Genomic DNA, 19,320 nt, shown 5'->3' on the forward strand with positions numbered 1-19,320 from the left:
GCAACTGGAAGCCCCATGTCTGGACCCCTCCCAGATTTGGTCCTCTGTACCTTTTCCTATAACCTAAGTTCAGTAGTTTCCAGTGAGTTCTGTAAATCCTGCTAGCAAATTATCAAACCCGAGGGTGATTTTGGGAAACCCACTGAACTTACAGTTGGCAGAAGTGACAGTGGTCTTGTGTGGCCTCTTCCCTGAGTTTGTCAAAGGCGCCTAACTCCCTACAGTTTGGGCGAAGTCTTGGGCAGACCTGGAGGAATGCCCCTCACCCTAACTAGCCCTGCGTGCTGGCCCCGGCATCTGCATACCATGCCCCAAACAGGTGTTTCCTAGGCCCACAGAGAACCATCGTGGTCTCTAAATATTAACTCCCTACGGCAGGAGGAATCGCCGTGTTTGGGTCTGGGGAAGTATGAGGGCATGATAAGCCGTAACATCTTACGAGGCCAGAACACAGAGTTACCAAAACTGAAGGCTCGTGTCAGAGAATATGGGAGCTGGTACAGCCAATGACAGATACGCTGAGCATCTAAAAGTATAAAACAAATGTAACTGATTAAAACACACTGAATAGAGGGCACCTGGGTGGTTCAGTGGGTTAAGCGTCTGCCTTCGGCTCGGGTCATGATATTAGGGTCCTGGGATCGAGCCCCCAGTCAGGCTCCCTGCTCAGTGCAGTCTGCTTTTCCCTCTCCCTGTGACCCTCATGCTCACGCTCTCCCTCTCTCAAAAAAAGTAAAATCTTCAAAACACACTGAATAGATAAAAACCCAAAAAGAGAGAAAAGAAAACCTTAAAGTGCTCTTTGCCCACTGGGGAGGCATTTTCCTTCGAGCAGACCTGAATTCAAAGGGAGGGACCAACATTCTCTACAAAGAGCTCTCGTCCCAGCAGGAATACGACATCGCTCCTGAAGCTGCCTCTGTTGTAGATAACTACAGGGCCTGGAGATGATACTGAGCATCTCGTGAAACAAGCAGGAAGCCATTATGTGATCCTTCTAATGTACCGAATTAGTACTATTTTACAAAAGACAACATTGAGAGGAGAAACAATGAAAATGAGGCTGGACAGAGACACTGGGCTGGAAAGAGCCCCAGGCTTCTCGGGGATCAGACCATTGAGCCTTTGAGGTCTCAGGGCACGGAGAGGTCACATTGGGACCACAAGCAAGGCCTGCTTTGTGAGCCACGGGCAGAATCTCACAAACGTGGTTGTGCCCTGGTCAGTGTCGGCCAGGTGCCTGCACGAACACAGAACCAGAGACAACGATGCCTCTTCATGTCCACGGCTCGGCTGCCCCTGGGAACCAGCGCACGTGGGGGATAAGAAAGCGGAGGTAAGTTTCACCCACGCAGAGCAAGACAGAAGAGCCAAGTATATTGGAGGCAAAGTGAAAGGAGCCTGCTGATGGGAGGACAGCCTGTGGACATCACTGGAGGCAGACAAGGGCCCAAACAGGCAGGATCTTGTGCGTCCAGCGATGATTCTGAAGCATTAGCTAATGGTGAGCCGTGGGGACTCTGAGCAGGGACACCATCAAGGGAGGAACACACCGGAGACAGCTCTGGTAGAGGTGGACTGGCCGCTTCGGCAGAGGATGGGGCCCTAAGCCAGCGAGGGCTGCAGACACAGGGAGCCTCTGAGAGCAAAGTGGAGGCACAGAGTTGTGTCTGGTTAGAGAGGAACCCGGGTACAATGGAGGCTTGAGTCTAACAACGGAGCAGAGAATTGTAAAGTGTAATAGGAAACATAAAAAAAAAGCTGAGCAAGGGAAGAAAATGAGGGAAATCTCTAGGCCAAAAATCATGAATCCCAAGATGTACCTGAACATTTCGGTTTTCTGTCGGTCCTGGTGGCCTAAAGCTTTGGCACTAAAGGTTATCAAAGTGAGACAAGAAAAACCCTGGGGTCTACAGACTGGGAAGTCCAGTGAACCGTCCTCCCCACAAATGCTGGGGCCTCAAATAAGGAACCCACAGCAAGAGTGCATTTCAAACAGATCCCTCACCACCGAGAAGACAGTTAAGAGAATGCAGTGGGTCTGAGTCATGGCCTTCCAGAAGATATGCCCATGTTCTATTTCCCAGGAACTGGCTGTGACCACAGAGGCTGAGGCCGGGGTGATGGGGTTATAAGTTCAGGACGCCTGGAACCACCAGAAGTGGGAAGAGGCAAAGACCAGATTCTGCCCTGGAGCCTCCAAAGAGGACGCCGCCCTGCTGACACCTGGCCTCTGGCCTCCAGAACCGAGAAGACACTTGGTGGTCTCATAGCCCCGGCTTATGACAATCTGTCTGGTCAGCCTCAGCAAACCCTATGGAGAACCTGCCTCACTCAGCCTTGCTGTGGGCCAGGGACAGAGAGGACACAGCCCCATGAGGCTCTGGCCCTCGTGCTGTCCAAACACTCTCTGTGGCCCCAAGTCACTGAGTTGAAATGGGCTTGGGTTGACAGCATCCCCAAACAACAATAGAGATGCTCCTTTACACGGAGCTTCAACAGAAACATCATCAACTGCTGTCGTCAGGATTCTAGAAACAACCAAAGGTTCACAGAAACCACGCGCATGCCACATCAAGAAAAAGGCAACTTGTGGTAGGAAGGTCTGTGGTTGTCCCACTTGGGCTTGGCTGCCCAGCCCTCCCAGCCCAAGGACCCCGTTGTCCCAGGAGGAACAGAGCAAAGGCACCGTGTGTGTCCTAACCCGACCGGAGGCCACCTGGGGGGCCTGCAGAGGGTGCTTGTCTCCGTTTTGCCGAACCTGGAACTCAGCCAGGGAGGAAAATCGCAGGCATCACTGGGAAATACTGTCAGGCAAACAACAAGCCGACAGCTGCTGCTGGTGCAAGGTCGCAGATGCATCATGTGACAGAGGGCTTACAGTCGGGGGGGAAGCTGAGGACGGCGCGGTTCAGAAAGCCGCAAGCATGCCCAGGGCAGGATGCACACACAGAAAAGTCCCGGGAAGACCCCAAGCTTTCAATTCTGAACAAAATAAGAGCTTTTCTGGCCAAATCTGGCTGATGAGGGCCGAGCTGAGGGGCAGTGAAGACATCCCGAATAAACAAAAGCACCGGGTGTCCAGCACCGCCAGAGGGCCTTGGGCTGGGCAGCAAGGACGCTGATGGTAACTGCCACCTGATGCCGCATGTCTGGTTTATAACACTATTTTCTGTTTTCTAGATGATTTAAAAGACAAATACATAAAGCACAATTAAAAATTTATGTTTTGGGACACACGAAGCAGTTTCCCCGACAAGAATACAAACGGGCAGAGTTTTTGAAACTAAAGTCAAATTGGTATTGATTCAAATCAACCGTTGTTAATTTAGGATGTTAACTGTAATCCCTGTGGTAAACACTAAGAAAATAGCAAAAGAGAAATACACAAAAGGAAGTGAGAAGGGAATTGAGATAGTGCGTCCACAAAAAAAAAAAAAAAAAAAAAAAATCAAGTGGACACCCAAGGAGGAGGCAATTTAGGAGGACACGAGGGAGAAAACAGGTGTAAGACTTCCAGAACAAAAATCCCAGCAAAATGGCACAAGTCCTTCCTGATTAGTAAGTACTTTAAACCAGGGCCTAACCAGCCTGGAGGAAGGGATGTACCAGGTCCAGCCCTGCCAGGCCCTCTCTCACCAGAGGAAGAAACAGAGAAGCTGGGGTCACGGCCCAGGGACACAGGTCCCTGGAGACTGAGCACTAATCACACAGCTACAGAACAAGTCCCATCCCCCGTGGGCTCCTACAGCACAACAACAGGGTTAGAGCCAGAAGACGCAGAAGCATGGACACCTCTGATGCCAGACAGACCTACAGCCTCACCCCAACTTTTCACCTCAGGTCATGTGCCCCAATACCTCGTGTCAGACTGTCAACAAAAAGCTACAAGGCATTTGAAAGGCAACAGAACCACTGTAGGGTGAGACACAGCGATCTTCACACTAGGGGCAGATGCAGCAGAGCGGCAGGGATGAATCACCAGGGTTCACACACCAAGGCTCTAGCGGGTGAAGGAGACGCACTTGGGGACTGACGGGCAGTGTGCGCACAGAGGTGGGTGTTCTGAGACGGAGTGAAGAAGCTCTTTTACCAAAACACGTACACCAGGGCATAGCACATTCAAACTGCAGAGAACCAAAGACAAGACATAACTTTGGGCACTTTTTCACCAGCACTGAGGTGCCAGATCCCGTCAGAGCGTCCAGCACACCCAGGCTGCAAGGCTGAATGAATAAACAGGTCTGAGTTATGGTGACGGGAGGGATGGCCACACACAGAGAAGCTGTTTGGAGAAAGGGCTCCAGGAGCAGCCACGCGATGGGGAGCGCCCTGGCGTGTGACAGGGATGAAGGAAGAGAACGGGGCTGATGGGGCCGGCAACTCTGGGACGCTGAGACCAGAGTGGGTTTGGGGAGAGGCACACCAGCCCTGCCAGGGGCCGCCGCCGTCCCCTTCCCGAGTGACAGGGCTCTCCGCTCTTGGGCACTCGCTGAGAAAAAGCCTGCAGGCATGCCCTGCACGCGGTGGAGGCGGCAGCACAACGCCACTTACGAGCTTCCCACGAGCTGCTGTTTTACAATACTGTCATCGTTCGATCCTTGGGAAAGAGAATGATCTTAGAATCAGCAAACGATGCTCATTTATCTAGAAGCATGTGTTTCTAATTGCTTATCAATATACTTTTAAGGTTATTTTCAAAAGTGAAAAGCAATCATCCTTTTAATTAATTTAACACTGTAGTATGGCAAATTTCTGGAGAAAGGGGAAAAAAAAAAAAAAAGACACCAGAAAACCAGAAATGAAGCAGATGTGACACAATCTGTCACCTCACCGTGTGTCTGAGTCTCGTTCAGAAACAGCTTGAGCTTCCTGCTGCGAAGGCCAAACACCTTGGCTGCCTCATACAGAAGGCCCTGGTGAGTGAGTCCGTTCTGCCCAGGTGGGTTTTCCAGCAGGAGCGTGCCCACCGTTCCCTTCACACACTCTGCAGAAGAGACCACCGCTGGGTCAGGTCCCGAGAGCGCACCCCCCTCCCTGCGCCCCACCGGCCGCCGGCCCCTGTGCAGAGTGGAGGCTCCAAGAGCCAGCAGGGCCCAGAGAGCTGGGCATCCAGTCTGCAGAGGGGAAGGGGCAGGGAAAACGGAAATCCCAACAGGTATAAAGGCCCGCAGCTGGGGAAGAGATACTCCGTAAACACATGCTGTGCACAGGGAGGGCCCAATATATCAAGGAGAAATAAATATCCATCTAGTCTGCTGACCGAGGCACAGATGTGTACAACAGATTTCAAAACACTTTCCAGGAAAAAAAAGTAAGGCAAAAAACATTTAAGTGGCTCGGCACTTAGTTCCACTTCATTTAACAATAATGTTTATGTGCCAGTTTACCCCATCTCCTGACTCTGCCGATGGAGGGTGTTTCCGCATAAACACACCAAGAGAAGCAAGCCTGCGTGTGCTCTCCAGGGCAGATGGGAGTGCGCACCTTAACGCACCACATCCGAGGCAGACCGTGAAAGGAAACCCTGACGCCAGCCCCCCACGACCCGCCGGCCGCCGGCACAGTGTTGGCGGCCGGGGGAGGCGCACCTTGCGGGCCTGCGTTCAGGAGCTGCAGGTTGATGTAGCGGCAGAGCGCAGTGCTGGGGCCGTCCACCACAGCGGGGGCAGAACCCGCTCCCACTCTAAGTGTTTTCCCACTAAGACTCAGTAAGTCAGTCTGGTTTCGTATTTCTGGAAATAACAACAAAAAGAACAACGACAAATCACTCTTTCAGGGTATATAGTGCAGAGCTGAAGTTATTCACTTGTTTCTCCTTAATTATTAAACTATCCTTTATCTTTGCAGTGATGCTTTCCACTTAATTTCTCTTTATCAACGCACATCGCCTACTGTATAAAATGAGGCTTAAATGACATGCAAATAGCAGATGTGAATGTTGCAAAACCACGTAATAGTAATAACAAAAATACATGGCAAATTGTTTTTTCTTTTAGTATTTTCCCTGATGTTATAGATTCTCTTAAAATCTCCTACGTCAGAACACTAAACTTCGCTGTGAAAAGAAGCCTTATACTAAAACATGGTAATTATAGTCAGAAGAAAACGGATCATTTGACTCAGGAACACATGTGAAAAACAGCAAGACACAGGGACCACATGCAGATCTCATTGACCTAAAACTGAACACTGCTTAGGGTCGCAACCATGGCTGGGACAGGTCCCCGGGGAATAGGGGCTGTAGGACCTCCACTCTGGACCCGCACCCGTGGCTCCCCAGAACTCCTCTGGGCCGGGTCACAAAGGGTGATGGCATCTGACACTGCGAGCCTGCCCTAGTCTCTGCCCATCTGGCGGCTCCTCCATCACAGCCCAGCAGCTCGCCTGTGTTTGTTGGCCAATTACATCTCTTCTTTTAGGCTATTTAGAATTTCCTGAAAATGAGCATCCAGATTCCTATTAAAGAGGGTGTACTCATCTTACATGGCTGCCATTAAGAATCACAAACGCGGGGCTTAGAGCAACAGAAACCTACTGGCTCTGATCCTGGAGGTGAGACGTCAAAATCGGGGTGTTGCGTGGGCCCTGCCCCCTGGGAAGCCTGCAGGGTGGCCCTCCCCATCCTCTTCCTAGCCCCTGGAGGCTCCCAGACGTCTGCTTGCAGTTCCCCAATTCCAGCTCTGCTTCTGTCATCACATGGCTGTGTCCCTGTGTGGTCCTGGGAACATCCCTCTTATCTAATCACACTGGCAACGACCCTGTCTCCAAGGGTCACATTTGGTGGTATGCAGGGGTAGGACTTCAACATGTCTTTCTCTTAATTTAGGCTTGTCTTGCTGAGGATCTGGGTCTAGTAAGACACAGACACTATGCTTACTAAAGTCAAAGCACAGCAGGGCGTCTCTGAGGCCTGGACCCCAGCCCGTGGCCAACAGGGAGTAGACAGGACGGGAGGCTCCATCTCCTGAGGGGCACAGAGACGCTGTCCATCTGGGCAGGGATGAGGGCAGGTTCACGGTGTCAGATGCGTCACCATCCCAGCAGGGCGCAGGGACACTGTGGCAGGGCTGCTGAGGGCCGGGCCAATCCAGACTCAGGAGGAGGGCATGGCTGTGGAGCAGAACCAATACCAGACGACCCACCTGGCGTCAGAGGACAGCTCCCGACCTTCTACGTACCTGTGGCACCATGCAGGACAGCCAGCTCGGTGTTTTTCACACCAAAAATAGTAGTAATAACACTCTTCAGCTTTAAAAGGTCCAACCTGTTATCGCCTTTTGGATTTTCCAGAAGCAATACTCCACCTAAAGAACCACAAATATAAGTAAAACTGAAGGAAAAAGAAGTTAAATTTGAAAGAAAAATCCAGGAAAACACCACTTGTATGTTCCCTCTGGTCAACGTCTGCTCATGTCTTTTCCCCACTGTCTAACTGGATCTTTTTTATTTATTTTTTTTAAAGATTTTATTTATTTGACAGAGAGACACAGTGAGAGAGGGAACACAAGCAGGGGGAGTGGAAGAGGGAGAAGCAGGCTTCCCACGGAGCAGGGAGCCCGATGTGGGGCTCGATCCCAGGACCCTGGGACCATGACCTGAGCCGAAGGCAGACGCTTAACGACTGAGCCACCCAGGCGCCCCTAACTGGATCTTTTTTAAACTGTGAATGGGGAGAGTTCTTCATGTACTTCGGACACACCTGGCGGGGGAAATGGTTTGTAAGGACCACCTCCTGCCTTGTAGCTCAAGCTTTCATCCTTCTCACAGGATCTTTCACAAAGCATAAATAAATAAATTATTGGTCAGACAACATACTCTATATGATTTCAATCCCTAAATGTGTTGACGAGTTTTATGGCCCAGCCTACAATCCAGCTTGGTAAATGTCCTGTGGGAGCTTGAACAGAATGTGCATTCTGCTGCTGCTGGGTGAGCTGTTCCATTAATGTTGATTCAATTCTGGTTTTCTGTCTAGCTCTTCTATCAATTGTTGAAAGAGGTATATATTCATTTCAAACTGAAACTGAATTTTCTCATTCTCCTTTAAGGCTGTCAGTTCTCTCTTTTGTGGTTTGCAGCTCTGCTGTTAGGTGCATCCACATTTGGGATCTTTATGTTTTCCCTGTGGTTGACATTTGTAGCATTACTTAATGTCACTGGTGACTTTCTTTGCTATGAAGTCTACTGAAATGAACATAAACATTCTTGCTTTGTTTTTTTAAAAATTTTTAAAAAAGATCTTATTCATTTATTTGAGAGAGAACACACACATGGTGGGTGGCGGGGCAGAGAGGAGGGAGAAGCAAACACCCCACTGCGCAGGGAGTCTGATGCGGGCCTTGATCCCAGGACCCTGAGATCATGATCTGAGCTGAAGGCAGACGTTTAACTGACTGAGCCACCCCGGTGCCCCTTCTTGCTTTTTTTGATTAATGCTTGTATGGTATGTCTTCTTATTTTCAATCTAACTGCACTGTTATATTTGAAGACTTCCTTATATATTGCGTATAGCTGGTAATGTGTTTTTCTAAGTCTGCCAATCTCTATTAGTTGGTCTATTTAGAACCGTTTATATTTAGTGTAATTATTTTTTTTTCAAAATTCTATTTATTTGACAGAGAGAGCACAAACAGGGGGAGTGGTAAGCAGAGGGAGAGGGAGAAGCAGGATCCCCACTGAGCAGGCAGCCCGACGTGGGCCTTGATCTCAGGATCTTGACCTGAACCAAAGGCAGACGCTTAACTGACTGAGCCACCCAGGCGCCCCTATTATTTTTTAAAAGTAATCTCTACGCCCGAGGTGGAACTTGAACTCACAACCCGGCGATCAAGAGTCACATGCTCCCTCAAATGGGCCAGCCGGACCCCTCCCCCATTTAGTGTAATTACTGACGGTAAGCTTAAGCTTTCCCTCTTATTTTCTGCTTTCCACTTGTTCTGTTTTCCTTCTCTAGGCTCCCTGTGGGTTTCATGAACATATTTTAGAACTCCCATTTTTACTTCTGTAGTGTTTTTGTGTGAGTCTCCAGAACAGGCTGTTTGAGTGGCTGTACCAGGAAGTACCTCATACGCACATAACAACTTGCCTCCTGGTGTTGGCATTTGACCCGTTTGAGGGAAGCACAGAAACCTGACCTCCCTTCCCTCACTTTGCTCGTCCCTACTTCCAATTTTCTTTTTTTTCTTTAAAGATTTTATTTATTTGACAGAGAGAGACACAGCGAGAGAGGGAACACAAGCAGGGGGAGTGGGAGAGGGAGAAGCAGGCTTCCCGCTGAGCAGGGAGCCCGATGCGGGGCTCAATCCCAGGACCCTGGGACCATGACCTGAGCTGAAGGCAGACGCTTAACCATCTGAGCAACTCAGGTGCCCCTCTACTTTCAATTTCCTTAAATATTTCTTGCATATACACTGAGATGTTATAGTTTTTGTTACAACCATCAAATAATTTAGAAAATTCAAGGAGAAAAGTCCGCTGAATTTACCTATATTTTGACTCTTTTTGTTGTTGTTTCTTCTGTCCTGATGTCCCTACATTTCTTCTTTTGTCATTTTCTTTGTTTTAAGAATTTCCTCTACCTATTCTTTTAGAATTAGTCATGCTAACAATGAACTCTTTTAGTCTCCCTTCATTTAGGGATGTCTTGATTTTCCCTTCACCATGAAAGATATTTTGCTTGATACAGAGTTTTGGGTCGACAGTACTCCTCTTGTAGCATTCTGCCTTCTAGCCTCCAAAGTTTCTGACAAGAAATCCAATACTGTTCCAGTTGTTTTCCCCTGTAGGTTAGGGAGGCATACTCTCTCACTGCTTTCAGGATGTCTTCTTTGTCTTCAGCTTTCAGAAGTCTGACTACGCCATGTCTCAATGTGAATTGAGTTTTTGGGTTTGTCGGGTATGGGGTTCTCTCGGCTTCTTGAATCTGTAGGTGTACATGTATTGCCAAATTTAAGAAGTTTTCAGCCATTATTTCTGATTACTTTTTCAGTCCTGTCGTTCCTTCTCTTTATCCCAGAATTCAGTGACAGAATATTAAACTTCTGTTAATATCCCATAGATCCTTACGATTCTGTTCATTTTTTTCTGATTTTTAAAAAATCTCTTTTGTTCAGAATGGGTAATTTCTATTGTTCTAGCTTCCATTTCACAGACTCTTTCCTGTCCCTTCTATTCTGCCACTGTGCCCATCCACTGGGTTTTGTATTCTAGTCTTGTATTTATCAGTTTTAAAATTTTCATTTGATTCCTGATATCCACTTCTTAGCTGAGGCTTCCTATTTTCATTTGTTTCTTTTGTGTTTGTAATTGATCTGTGGAACATTTTTATTATGGCTGCTTTACATTCTGTCAGATAATTTTTTTTTTTTTTTAAGTAGGCTCCATGCTGGGGAGCCAAATGTGGGGCTTGAACTCAAAATCCTGAGATCAAGACCTGACCTGCCGAGGTAGGATGAAAGCCCCAAGCTCACTGTGTGGGCTTCTCTGATACCACGAGGTGGTAGGGGCCTGAGGCTCCTGACAAAGGTCTAGGCTCCCCACTTGGTCTTTGCTAGTGGGGCCAGTTTCTTCTGTTGTGTTTGGCCGGAATAGAACAAATACTGTCTAGAAGTTTTCTGTCTTGCTAGGCTGCGCCTCTCCTGGTTCTCTGTCTACAGAGAGCAGGATTTTGTTGGAGCGTTTTTGTCTGCATTAGGCATTTCCAGGTTGCCGGCTTCTTCAGCTCCAAGTCTGGGATCTATGAGGCAAAAGGAAAAGCCAGCCCTTTTCCCTCCCCCATCACACCCAAGGTGTATGCTTGTACTTTGTGGGAAGAATAGGGAAGAGCATGTCTACTCCATCTTCCTGGAAGTGCAAGTCCAATCATTTACTTTTGTGGATTCATTTTGATGGCAATTAGAAAGAGAAAGTTATATGATTTTATTAATTCTCTTATAATAGTCTTAAAGACATTCATAGGTTCAACTAAAAAGCAAAGCACAAGCCATGGGATTAATTTACTCTTACCTTGCTCACTGCCATTTGTACAAATGTTAAGATTGACATATGCACAAGCAGGACCAGGCAGGGATGATCCTCTGGTGATTGTAATTTCCAGGTCAGAACCCTTTAACTAAGCACATGAGAGCGTGGGACTGAGTAAGTGTGGCACTGACCAGTGTCACCAACTAACATAGCAGCTACTTCTCACACCTAGAGCTCTGTAGGATTCTGCGAGCATATTCAATCTCATCACTAAAACAGTCAAAAGCTGTGACTTTTCTCGTTTTTCTTTTCACCTTGTTCTTTTAAAAACATGCAGAACAGAAAATGAAACCATCTTGTAACTTGCCCCACTGAAAAGACTAACAGTGACATCCAGCCCCTGCCTGTCTGTACCATCTGTCCCTTCTATAGAAAGGAGGAATGAAAAAAAAAAAAAAGAAAGAAAGAAGGAATGAGACAAGGAATACATGGCAGAGTCAGTGACTGATACAGAAAGGAACTCCTTCCCCTATTATAAACAACCTATTTCTGAATCATGGCCAGTATCTTCCATGTCCTGGTATCAGATTTTCATAGTTGCAACTAAAATGTGCCAACAAGAAATGAAACTGTAATTTTATGGAAAACCTACTACCATAAACGTCAACTGCTCTTCAAATCAACCGTTGTTTGCTTTGAACAGTCAGTCCCAGAATCTACGACATCAACTTCTCTAGTTTCAGGAAAAGCAGGCCCACATAGCCCCTGGTCTCCCGGCAACCCTTACGTACCTCCTGGCTACCTTTCCCAGGAGAACTGCTGTGAGAACAGCTCCACCTTCCCTCCCTCTCTTCTCTGGACACCCCTCCCCAAACCCACCCAGTACTTTAGGACTGAGGACTATGCCAGTCGCTACTGGGGGCAGAATATGAAGAGGTCACTCCACAAACAACGTAAAATCTAACCTTCCATCTCTTCGCAGTTCAACAAACCCAGAACTCACCTGCGTTTCTTCCTGAATAAGGACTTTATCTGACATTGGAACTGGATACGGTTTCAAGGGAGCCTTTATAGTGGCAAATATGAACTCTGTGTGGCTTTCGATAACATTATTCAGATACTTCCCTTCAGACTTTGCTTTATAATAAACTGTTATTTCATCAGTTGGAACCAGATTGCACTGAAAGTACATACAGAAAATTTAAAAAGGAAGCACATTGTTAATCAAAACGTATGGTGATGTTGAACAGGACTGATGACAGTCCTGTGCTGAATCATTATGGGAGCATACAGGCTCCTGCCCAATGCTCCTCTGAAACAAAGGAGTGACTGAGCAAAAACCCACTTACAAAACTCTGAACTGAGGTAGAGTTCACAAGCATTCCATTACCTGCTGAAAGTGGACTCCTGAGACCCAGAACTACAGGTCTCAGACTCCTGGCCTGAGGAGGGAGGGTGGGAGCCCCGCTCTGGTCAGTGTGAGGGAGCCTCTCCTCGGAGCCGGGGATGGGAGACCTTCCTTGGGTGGGGGAGCCTGTGCTTTGGTGGGAGGTGGGGAAGCCCCTCCTCGGGGTTGAGAGATGGGAGCTCCTGGCTCCCTCACCTGGTGGGGCAGGCAATAGGCTTGTGCCCCTGCCCTGGCTCCCAGCTCCCCAGTGAGGAAGAACCACCCCTCTGTCCAGATCCAACAATGTCTCCCTGAGCTAGGAGCCCTTCCTCAGACACCCACTGTCCTCTCTGATGACCTGCGCCAGTAAGGAGGGCTATCTATCCGGATGATTCTGTGGAAACCCTGGGGAACTGAAAGAGGTAGACTAGGGGGACAGGTTGGCTGAAAGCTCCTGGTCAGAGAAACAAAAGAGCCATGTCCAGCTTGGGGCAAATGAGTAGGGAGTGGAAGGGGGCCTACTTTTCCTGCAGAGCACAATGTGAACAGACCATAAACCATTACTCAATTACAGTGGTTTATATTACCTGCCTCTCCTGTCCTACCCAACAACCAAAAAACCAAACAACAACAACAAAAAACCACAAAACAGTTAGCTTGTTCTTAATGTGACAAACTGACCTTTTTGCGAAGTTTCTGGATGCGATTGATGACCTCCCGAGCCACTCCTTCATCCACCATTGACTGGTCGGGGGTGACGTCTAAGAGAACCAAAACCTGTAGGAATGAAGAGTGCATAGCACGACAATCAAACAAGGAGGAACAGTTATCTCAAACTCGGCACAATTGTACTTAAGTTAAATTCTGAGAAGTCTGTCATGTAGCACTAATTATTCTGAGCAAAGGAGATAAAATTAAGCTAGTTTCATTATGGTTCAGGTGCTTCTTCTTAAGGAGCTATTCCTTCCACTGGGACAGGTCCAGCGCCTCCTTTTCTTCTGCGGGGGCCACTCCCAGGATTAGGAGCGGTGAGCCTCCCGTGTAACTGCTCTTCGTCTGTGTGATGGGCAGTCACTGCCCTTGCAGGAAGTGGGGTCGGGGCCACACAGCCCCTCACACCGCCAATGAGCCCGCGAGGGCCCCAGAGCAGCCCATTGTTTTCTTCAGCCAGGAGCTGTTTCAACCCTTAGTCCGTCAGTGTGATTCAAGACACGGTTTCTGCAGGAGACCCTGACATGTTTGATAGGATTTAAGCTGTCATCTTCTTCCCGACTTCATCTACTTCCTCCGCCATCTGTCGTGAAGGACGTCGATGACGTAAAGATGCAGTGTTGCCGCTGGCACAGATGCAGTGAGGACGTGGTGTCACCGCCCAGACGGGGAGACACTTGTAAGTCAAGCACCAGCTGCATGGACGTTTCTTTCTTTCTTTTCTTAAAGATTTTATTTATTTGTCAGAGAGCGTGAGCACAAGCAGGGGCAGTGGCAGGGGAGAGAGGGAGAAGCAGGCCCCCCGCCAAGCAGGGAGCCCGAAGTGGGACTCGATCCCAGGACCCTGGGATCATGACCTGAGCTGAAGGCAGACGCTCAGCCGACTGAGCCACCCAGGCGCCCCAGCAGGAATGTTTCTGAGGCAATTTTATCAGAAACTTGCTCTACTTCATGAGGGCAGAACTGGAAATGGGTGGCGAGGCGGGGCAGGGCCACCCCAGCCCACAGTACATGAACCGTGTCAGCAATCTCAGAAGACCAGGACACTTCCTTCATTGACTTCCTCAGGCTGGCCGCCATCAGGGTGTGGGCTCTTCACGCCGTCTGCCCACATGGAGCTCAGCCTACATCTAATTCAAGCCACTGCAAAAGGCTTGAGGAGTTTGAGGAGGCTGGCCTTCCTCACATGGTACTCCCCACGCCCCGTGCACGTGGTTACGCACAGAGGAACTCCCACAAGCCCCCCACTCCCAACCTAGAGATCTTATGACCTGTCTGCCAGAAAAGTCTGGTCAAGAGCAAAGAGAGGGGGCACCTGGGTGGCTCAGTCGTTAAGCGTCTGCCTTCAGCTCAGGTCATGGTCCCAGGGTCCTGGGATCGAGCCCCGCATCGGGCTCCCTACTCGGCCAGGAGCCTGCTTCTCTCTCTCCCGCTCCCCCCGTTTGTGTTCTCTCTCGCTGTGTCTCTGTCAAATAAATAAAGAAAATCTTAAAAAAAAAAAAAAAAGCAAAGAGAGATGCTCTGATCCATCACGACAAAAAGCACTGACCCCAGAATCCAAAAGTGCTGCACATCCTCCTCCAGGATGTCCCTCCCCAACCTGACTCCACGCCAGGCTTCGGAAAGGAGCCCCTCTCTGTGCTCATTTCTACCAGATAACTTACCAAGCAGAAGAGTAAGAATTGGCTTACTTTTCTGTCTCTATGACTGGCTCATTCCTTGAAGGGTGGGGTTACGTCTTATTCATTTTTGTAGGACCCAACACTTATGACAGTTGCAAGCAGAGGTCACAAAATGTCTATTTACATATATGCTAAAGAAATGCGCATGTAGGGACGGGGTGCCTGGGTGGCTCAGTAGGTTAAGCATCTGCCTTTGGCTCAGGTCATGATCCCAGGGTCCTGGGATTGAGTCCCACATCAGGCTCCCTGCTCAGCAGGGAGTCTGCTTCTTCCTCCACCTCTCCCCACTGCTTGTGCTCTCTCTCAAGTAAATAAAATATTAAAAAAAAAAAAAAAAAGAAATGCGCATGTTAAGAGCATACAATGGAGTAATTTAATAAAGCCAATCTAAAATGAATATCTGGTTTATTGTACTCTGAGACCAGCTGTCAACACTCCGGAAAGGCACAGGCAAATTACCTTTTCCTCTTATGTTATCTTTTGGTAAAGAAACATTCTAGGGAAGAGAACAATACCTGGGCATCCGAGTGCGCTTCATACCGCGTCGTCCCTCCTGTCATCTGATCAAAGGTGTACATGAGGCGGATGTCCTCTTCATGCAGCTCATGGCCTTCTACAACAATGGTCCCTGTTGGAGAAGCAACTGCCACTGTGAGTCAGCCCCTCCGCATCCTCCTCTTCACAACTCCCAGCTACAGCACATTATGCCAATTTTCACAGCGTCAAGCTGCAGAGACTTCAAGAGGTCATGTCCTCCTGACTCATCCTTTATACTTCCCCATAGTGCCTTGAGGACAGTTAAACCACCACCGTCTCCCGTGTAAATGACTCCCCAGGTCCAAAGGCATGTGCATCCCCACCATAAACACAGAGCAGAGTGATGTACTGAAGACAGCAGGCTGCAGAGTCCAAGCGGACCCAGGCCCACCACTCACTGGCTGCAGGACCCCGGTGCTCCACTATCTGCTGAGCAGGGTGGGGCGAGGATGAAGTGAACAGGGTCAGGTTCTGGGCACCATCCTCCCACAGCAGGCAGAATGCATGAACGGGGGCGGGGGGTGGGGTGGCGGATGGCCATGCCTGTTTTCAGGGACGCCTGCTGTGGACATCCACAATGATCTTCCTGGTGTCAGCACTGGGCTGTCATTTTGACTATGTCACTCTGTTCTGAAAATTATTTTGCTTCCCATTAGCGCAGAAATCCACTCAGAAAGTAGTTTAGAAGCTGTAGGCCTTCAGTTTCAAATAAGGATTATTTCAAGAATTTTTAAATATTTGGGCCATCTGTTGAAACAGCTTAGATTTGTGATTTGAAGTTGGATCAAAGATTTTGTTAATTTAACAAATCAAGTTAAGTTAGTAAGGATTCAACTTTTAGTTGCTAGGCTTCTTACATTTTATCAAAAATGTGAGGACTCTCAGGGACATTTCTCTCAGTTCCCCGTAAGCACTCATCCGATTTCTGAGTCCTTCCATCTCTCTTCATGACAGCTCTGTGCTTATGATTTTCAACTTCAGAGGGAACCCTACCAACCAAACACCCTGTGCCCCAAAGTGGATGCACAGAATCAGGCAGCCATACTAAGACCCCAGAGCTGAGAATTCCCGGGCACCTGGAAAGTCCCCCAAAGGAGAGGAGAGAGGGGCTAAGTCCCCTTTCCTAACCTCCTCCTATTGTCCTAGACTTTTCCTTCAGAGCACTTATCAAAACTACAACTGTTTCCACAAATCTTCAGTGTCGGCCAGTACCTCGAGGGTAAGGACAACGTCTGTCTCACTCATTTCTGGGATCCCAGGGCCAGCCAAACACAAGGGCTTTAGAAAGTATTTGCTGAATTAGTCCAAATCCAGTCTTGCCCAAATAAGGGACCAAACTATGAATTCTTCATGTCTTTGAGAAATCATGGTAAGTTCTGATCCAGTTCTCCCTCGAAGCTGCTCCAAACCTCATTGCTAAGTCCCTTTCTCAAAATCTACTTTAATCTTTTCTGTTGAATGTATTCTAGTCTTCATTCGGACACCTCCAAACACCATGTTTTTTCTCCACAAGCAACATCCAGTAACAATGAATTTGATACCAGGGGCTCTGTGCTCTCTTCTCACTAGGGTAGTTTCTAGGCTCCTATTAGCATGTGCAGAATTCAGTGCTAGCCGAAGGTCCACCCATCTGGTTCAGTCATTCTACCTAGAAATCTAGCCCAAAGGAATCGATTGCACAGAACATCTACATGTGAAAATGCTCACTGCTGGGGCGCCTGGGTGGCTCAGTCGTTAAGCGTCTGCCTTCAGCTCAGGTCATGGTCCCAGGGTCCTGGGATCGAGCCCCGCATCGGGCTCCCTGCTCGGCAGGAAGCCTGCTTCTCCCTCTCCCACTCCCCCTGCTCTCGCTATCTCTCTCTGTCAAATAAATAAAATCTTTAAAAAAAAAAAAGAGAAAGAAAATGCTCACTGCAATACTACTGACAATAGTGGAAAAACAGAAACAATGTGAAGAGCCAACAACAGGACTGGTTAAGAACGCCACGAATCCCCATGAGGGAAAACCATCACAACAGTCTGGAAATAGCACTTTACAGACTAATGACACACGTAAAGTAAAAATGCAAAATAAAAAAATGAATAAGATAAATATGAAATATAAAAATGTAAGTGTGAACAACACGACACTTATAACTGCAGTGTGATCTCCACGCTGAGAGCCTGGGACCGTCTGCACCAGGACTTTCACGCTGCCCGGCACCGGCACAGAGCGGGCACTCGGTCTGCGCTCAGTGGACGGGTGACGGCTCAGGGATCATTTGTAGTCCCTCCTTTACATTATCAGAATTATTTGTTATGTACTTCAGTGACAGGCCAGGGAAGCAGGAGCCCAGTTGTGAGGTGGCACCAGGAAGGGGCCACGGACGGTGCTGGCCGGGGCAGACACCCACCGCTGTCCTGGAAGCGCTCCAGCTCCTCACTGCTCAGCTGCTTGATGGACGTCATCACCGCCCTGAAGGCTCCCTTCAGGCGCTTCCCCAGGACCATGTGATCAGGCTCTGCCCTTAGGCGAATGCCATACTTGTCTTTATCTGTAGACAGCGTAACCTTTCGGACGTTCAATTCCTACAGTTGGTAGCCAAGATGAAACAAAAAGAGGGAGATGAAAACATGTGAGCCCCAAAACTTGCACATAAACGTTCAAACATTGGTCACAATAGTCAAAAAGTGGAACCACCCTAATGTCCATCAGCTTTGAAAGGATAAACAAAATGTGATCCATCCACACAACAGACTATTACTTAGCAAAATACAGGACTGAGGCACGGACACAGGCCATACCACGAACGGACCCTCGGTGCCACGTGAAGGGAGTCAGCCTCAAAAGACCACTTGCTGTTGGGTTCCATTTACGTGAAATGTCCAGAGCAGCCACACTCGTGGTTGCCAGGGCGCGGCGGGATCTTGAGGGCAAAAATGGCGTGTGAATGCTAACGGATACTGGGTTTCTTTTTGGGGTGATCAAAATGTTATAAAATTGTATTGGCTGTACAATTCTATAAATGACTTAAAAATTCTTCTTGTCCAGATCATTCAAGACAGTTGAGCAAAACTCAACTAAAGAAGATTCTAGACTTAGAGGGGCACCAGGGTGGCTCAGCTGAGCATCTGACTCTTGGTTTAGGCTTAGGTCATGATCTCAGGGTTGTGGGATGGAGCCCCACGTCAGGCTCCACACTCAGCGGGGAGTCGGCTTGAGATCCTCTCTCACCCCCTCTGTCCCGCCCCTTCCAAGTAAATAAAATCTTAGGAAAAAAAAACACTGTCAGGTGAAAAAATCCAAGTTGCAGACTATAAACATGGTCCCCTCTAGTACAAACAAGGTCAATGGTGTGTGCACATCCAACAGCCTGGTGGGGACGCCCTAGTGAACATCCCCAGGCAGTGCTGGGTGGGTGGAAAGGGCTTCACTCAGCACCCAGTGCTGGAGTCTGAGCTGCTCATGACCAGTGCATGCCCACTTGTTACTTGATGATCTGAAGAAAGTTTTTTGGTTAATTATCAAAGAGTATTTGGAGAAGATAAGTAGATGAAGGTAGTGAGTGATCTAATCAAGGTAAAGAAATCCACCCATCTTGGAATTGCTTTTAAAGAATTACAGTGACATTGTAAAAAGGCAAAAGCGCACGCTGATTCTAAGCAAAGTGTAAGATTCTGTGGATGGTTAAGTACTTGGATGTGCCGACATACAAAAGGAAAAGGATACATGATACGCTCAAAGTGAACTTCACTGAAGAGTACTAGTCCTAACAACCTTCTTCAAGAAAGAAGTCTATTTGCACCCAAACAGTCAAACCAGCACTCTTACCTCAATGATGTACTTCTTCAAAGACTCGATCTCATCAAGAGCTTCTGGATCCTGATGGATAACCACAATTTCCTTCAAAGGATACTAGGAGGAAAGGGAAGGGACGGTTTACCAAAAAGCCAGCCCTTGAAACTGCAGCAAAGTAAAATGTGAAATGTTTCATCCGAATCTCAAGCTCCAGACTGATCAGGTTCAACCAGAACTAAGTCTTTCACACCCTTATTGCA

General features: G+C 48.2%; 1 protein-coding gene across 2 annotated transcripts in view; it reads right to left on the reverse strand.

Moving 5' to 3' along the window:
- IARS1 (isoleucyl-tRNA synthetase 1) overlaps positions 1–19,320 on the reverse strand; it is a 67,495-nt gene that overhangs the window by 2,121 nt on the left and 46,054 nt on the right. For both annotated transcript variants that reach the window (XM_036073939.2, XM_036073943.2), the window contains exons 25-33: positions 19,094–19,177; positions 17,676–17,850; positions 15,261–15,373; positions 13,034–13,129; positions 11,969–12,145; positions 11,008–11,113; positions 7,182–7,307; positions 5,592–5,735; positions 4,835–4,987 (exon numbers count right to left, since the gene is read on the reverse strand). In XM_036073939.2, coding sequence (XP_035929832.1) covers positions 4,835–4,987; positions 5,592–5,735; positions 7,182–7,307; positions 11,008–11,113; positions 11,969–12,145; positions 13,034–13,129; positions 15,261–15,373; positions 17,676–17,850; positions 19,094–19,177 — 1,174 coding nt within the window. The remainder of the gene's footprint in view (positions 1–4,834; positions 4,988–5,591; positions 5,736–7,181; positions 7,308–11,007; positions 11,114–11,968; positions 12,146–13,033; positions 13,130–15,260; positions 15,374–17,675; positions 17,851–19,093; positions 19,178–19,320) is intronic.

The sequence above is a fragment of the Halichoerus grypus genome, chromosome 14 (assembly GCF_964656455.1).
Source record: "Halichoerus grypus chromosome 14, mHalGry1.hap1.1, whole genome shotgun sequence".
Taxonomy (NCBI): Eukaryota; Metazoa; Chordata; class Mammalia; order Carnivora; family Phocidae; genus Halichoerus; species Halichoerus grypus.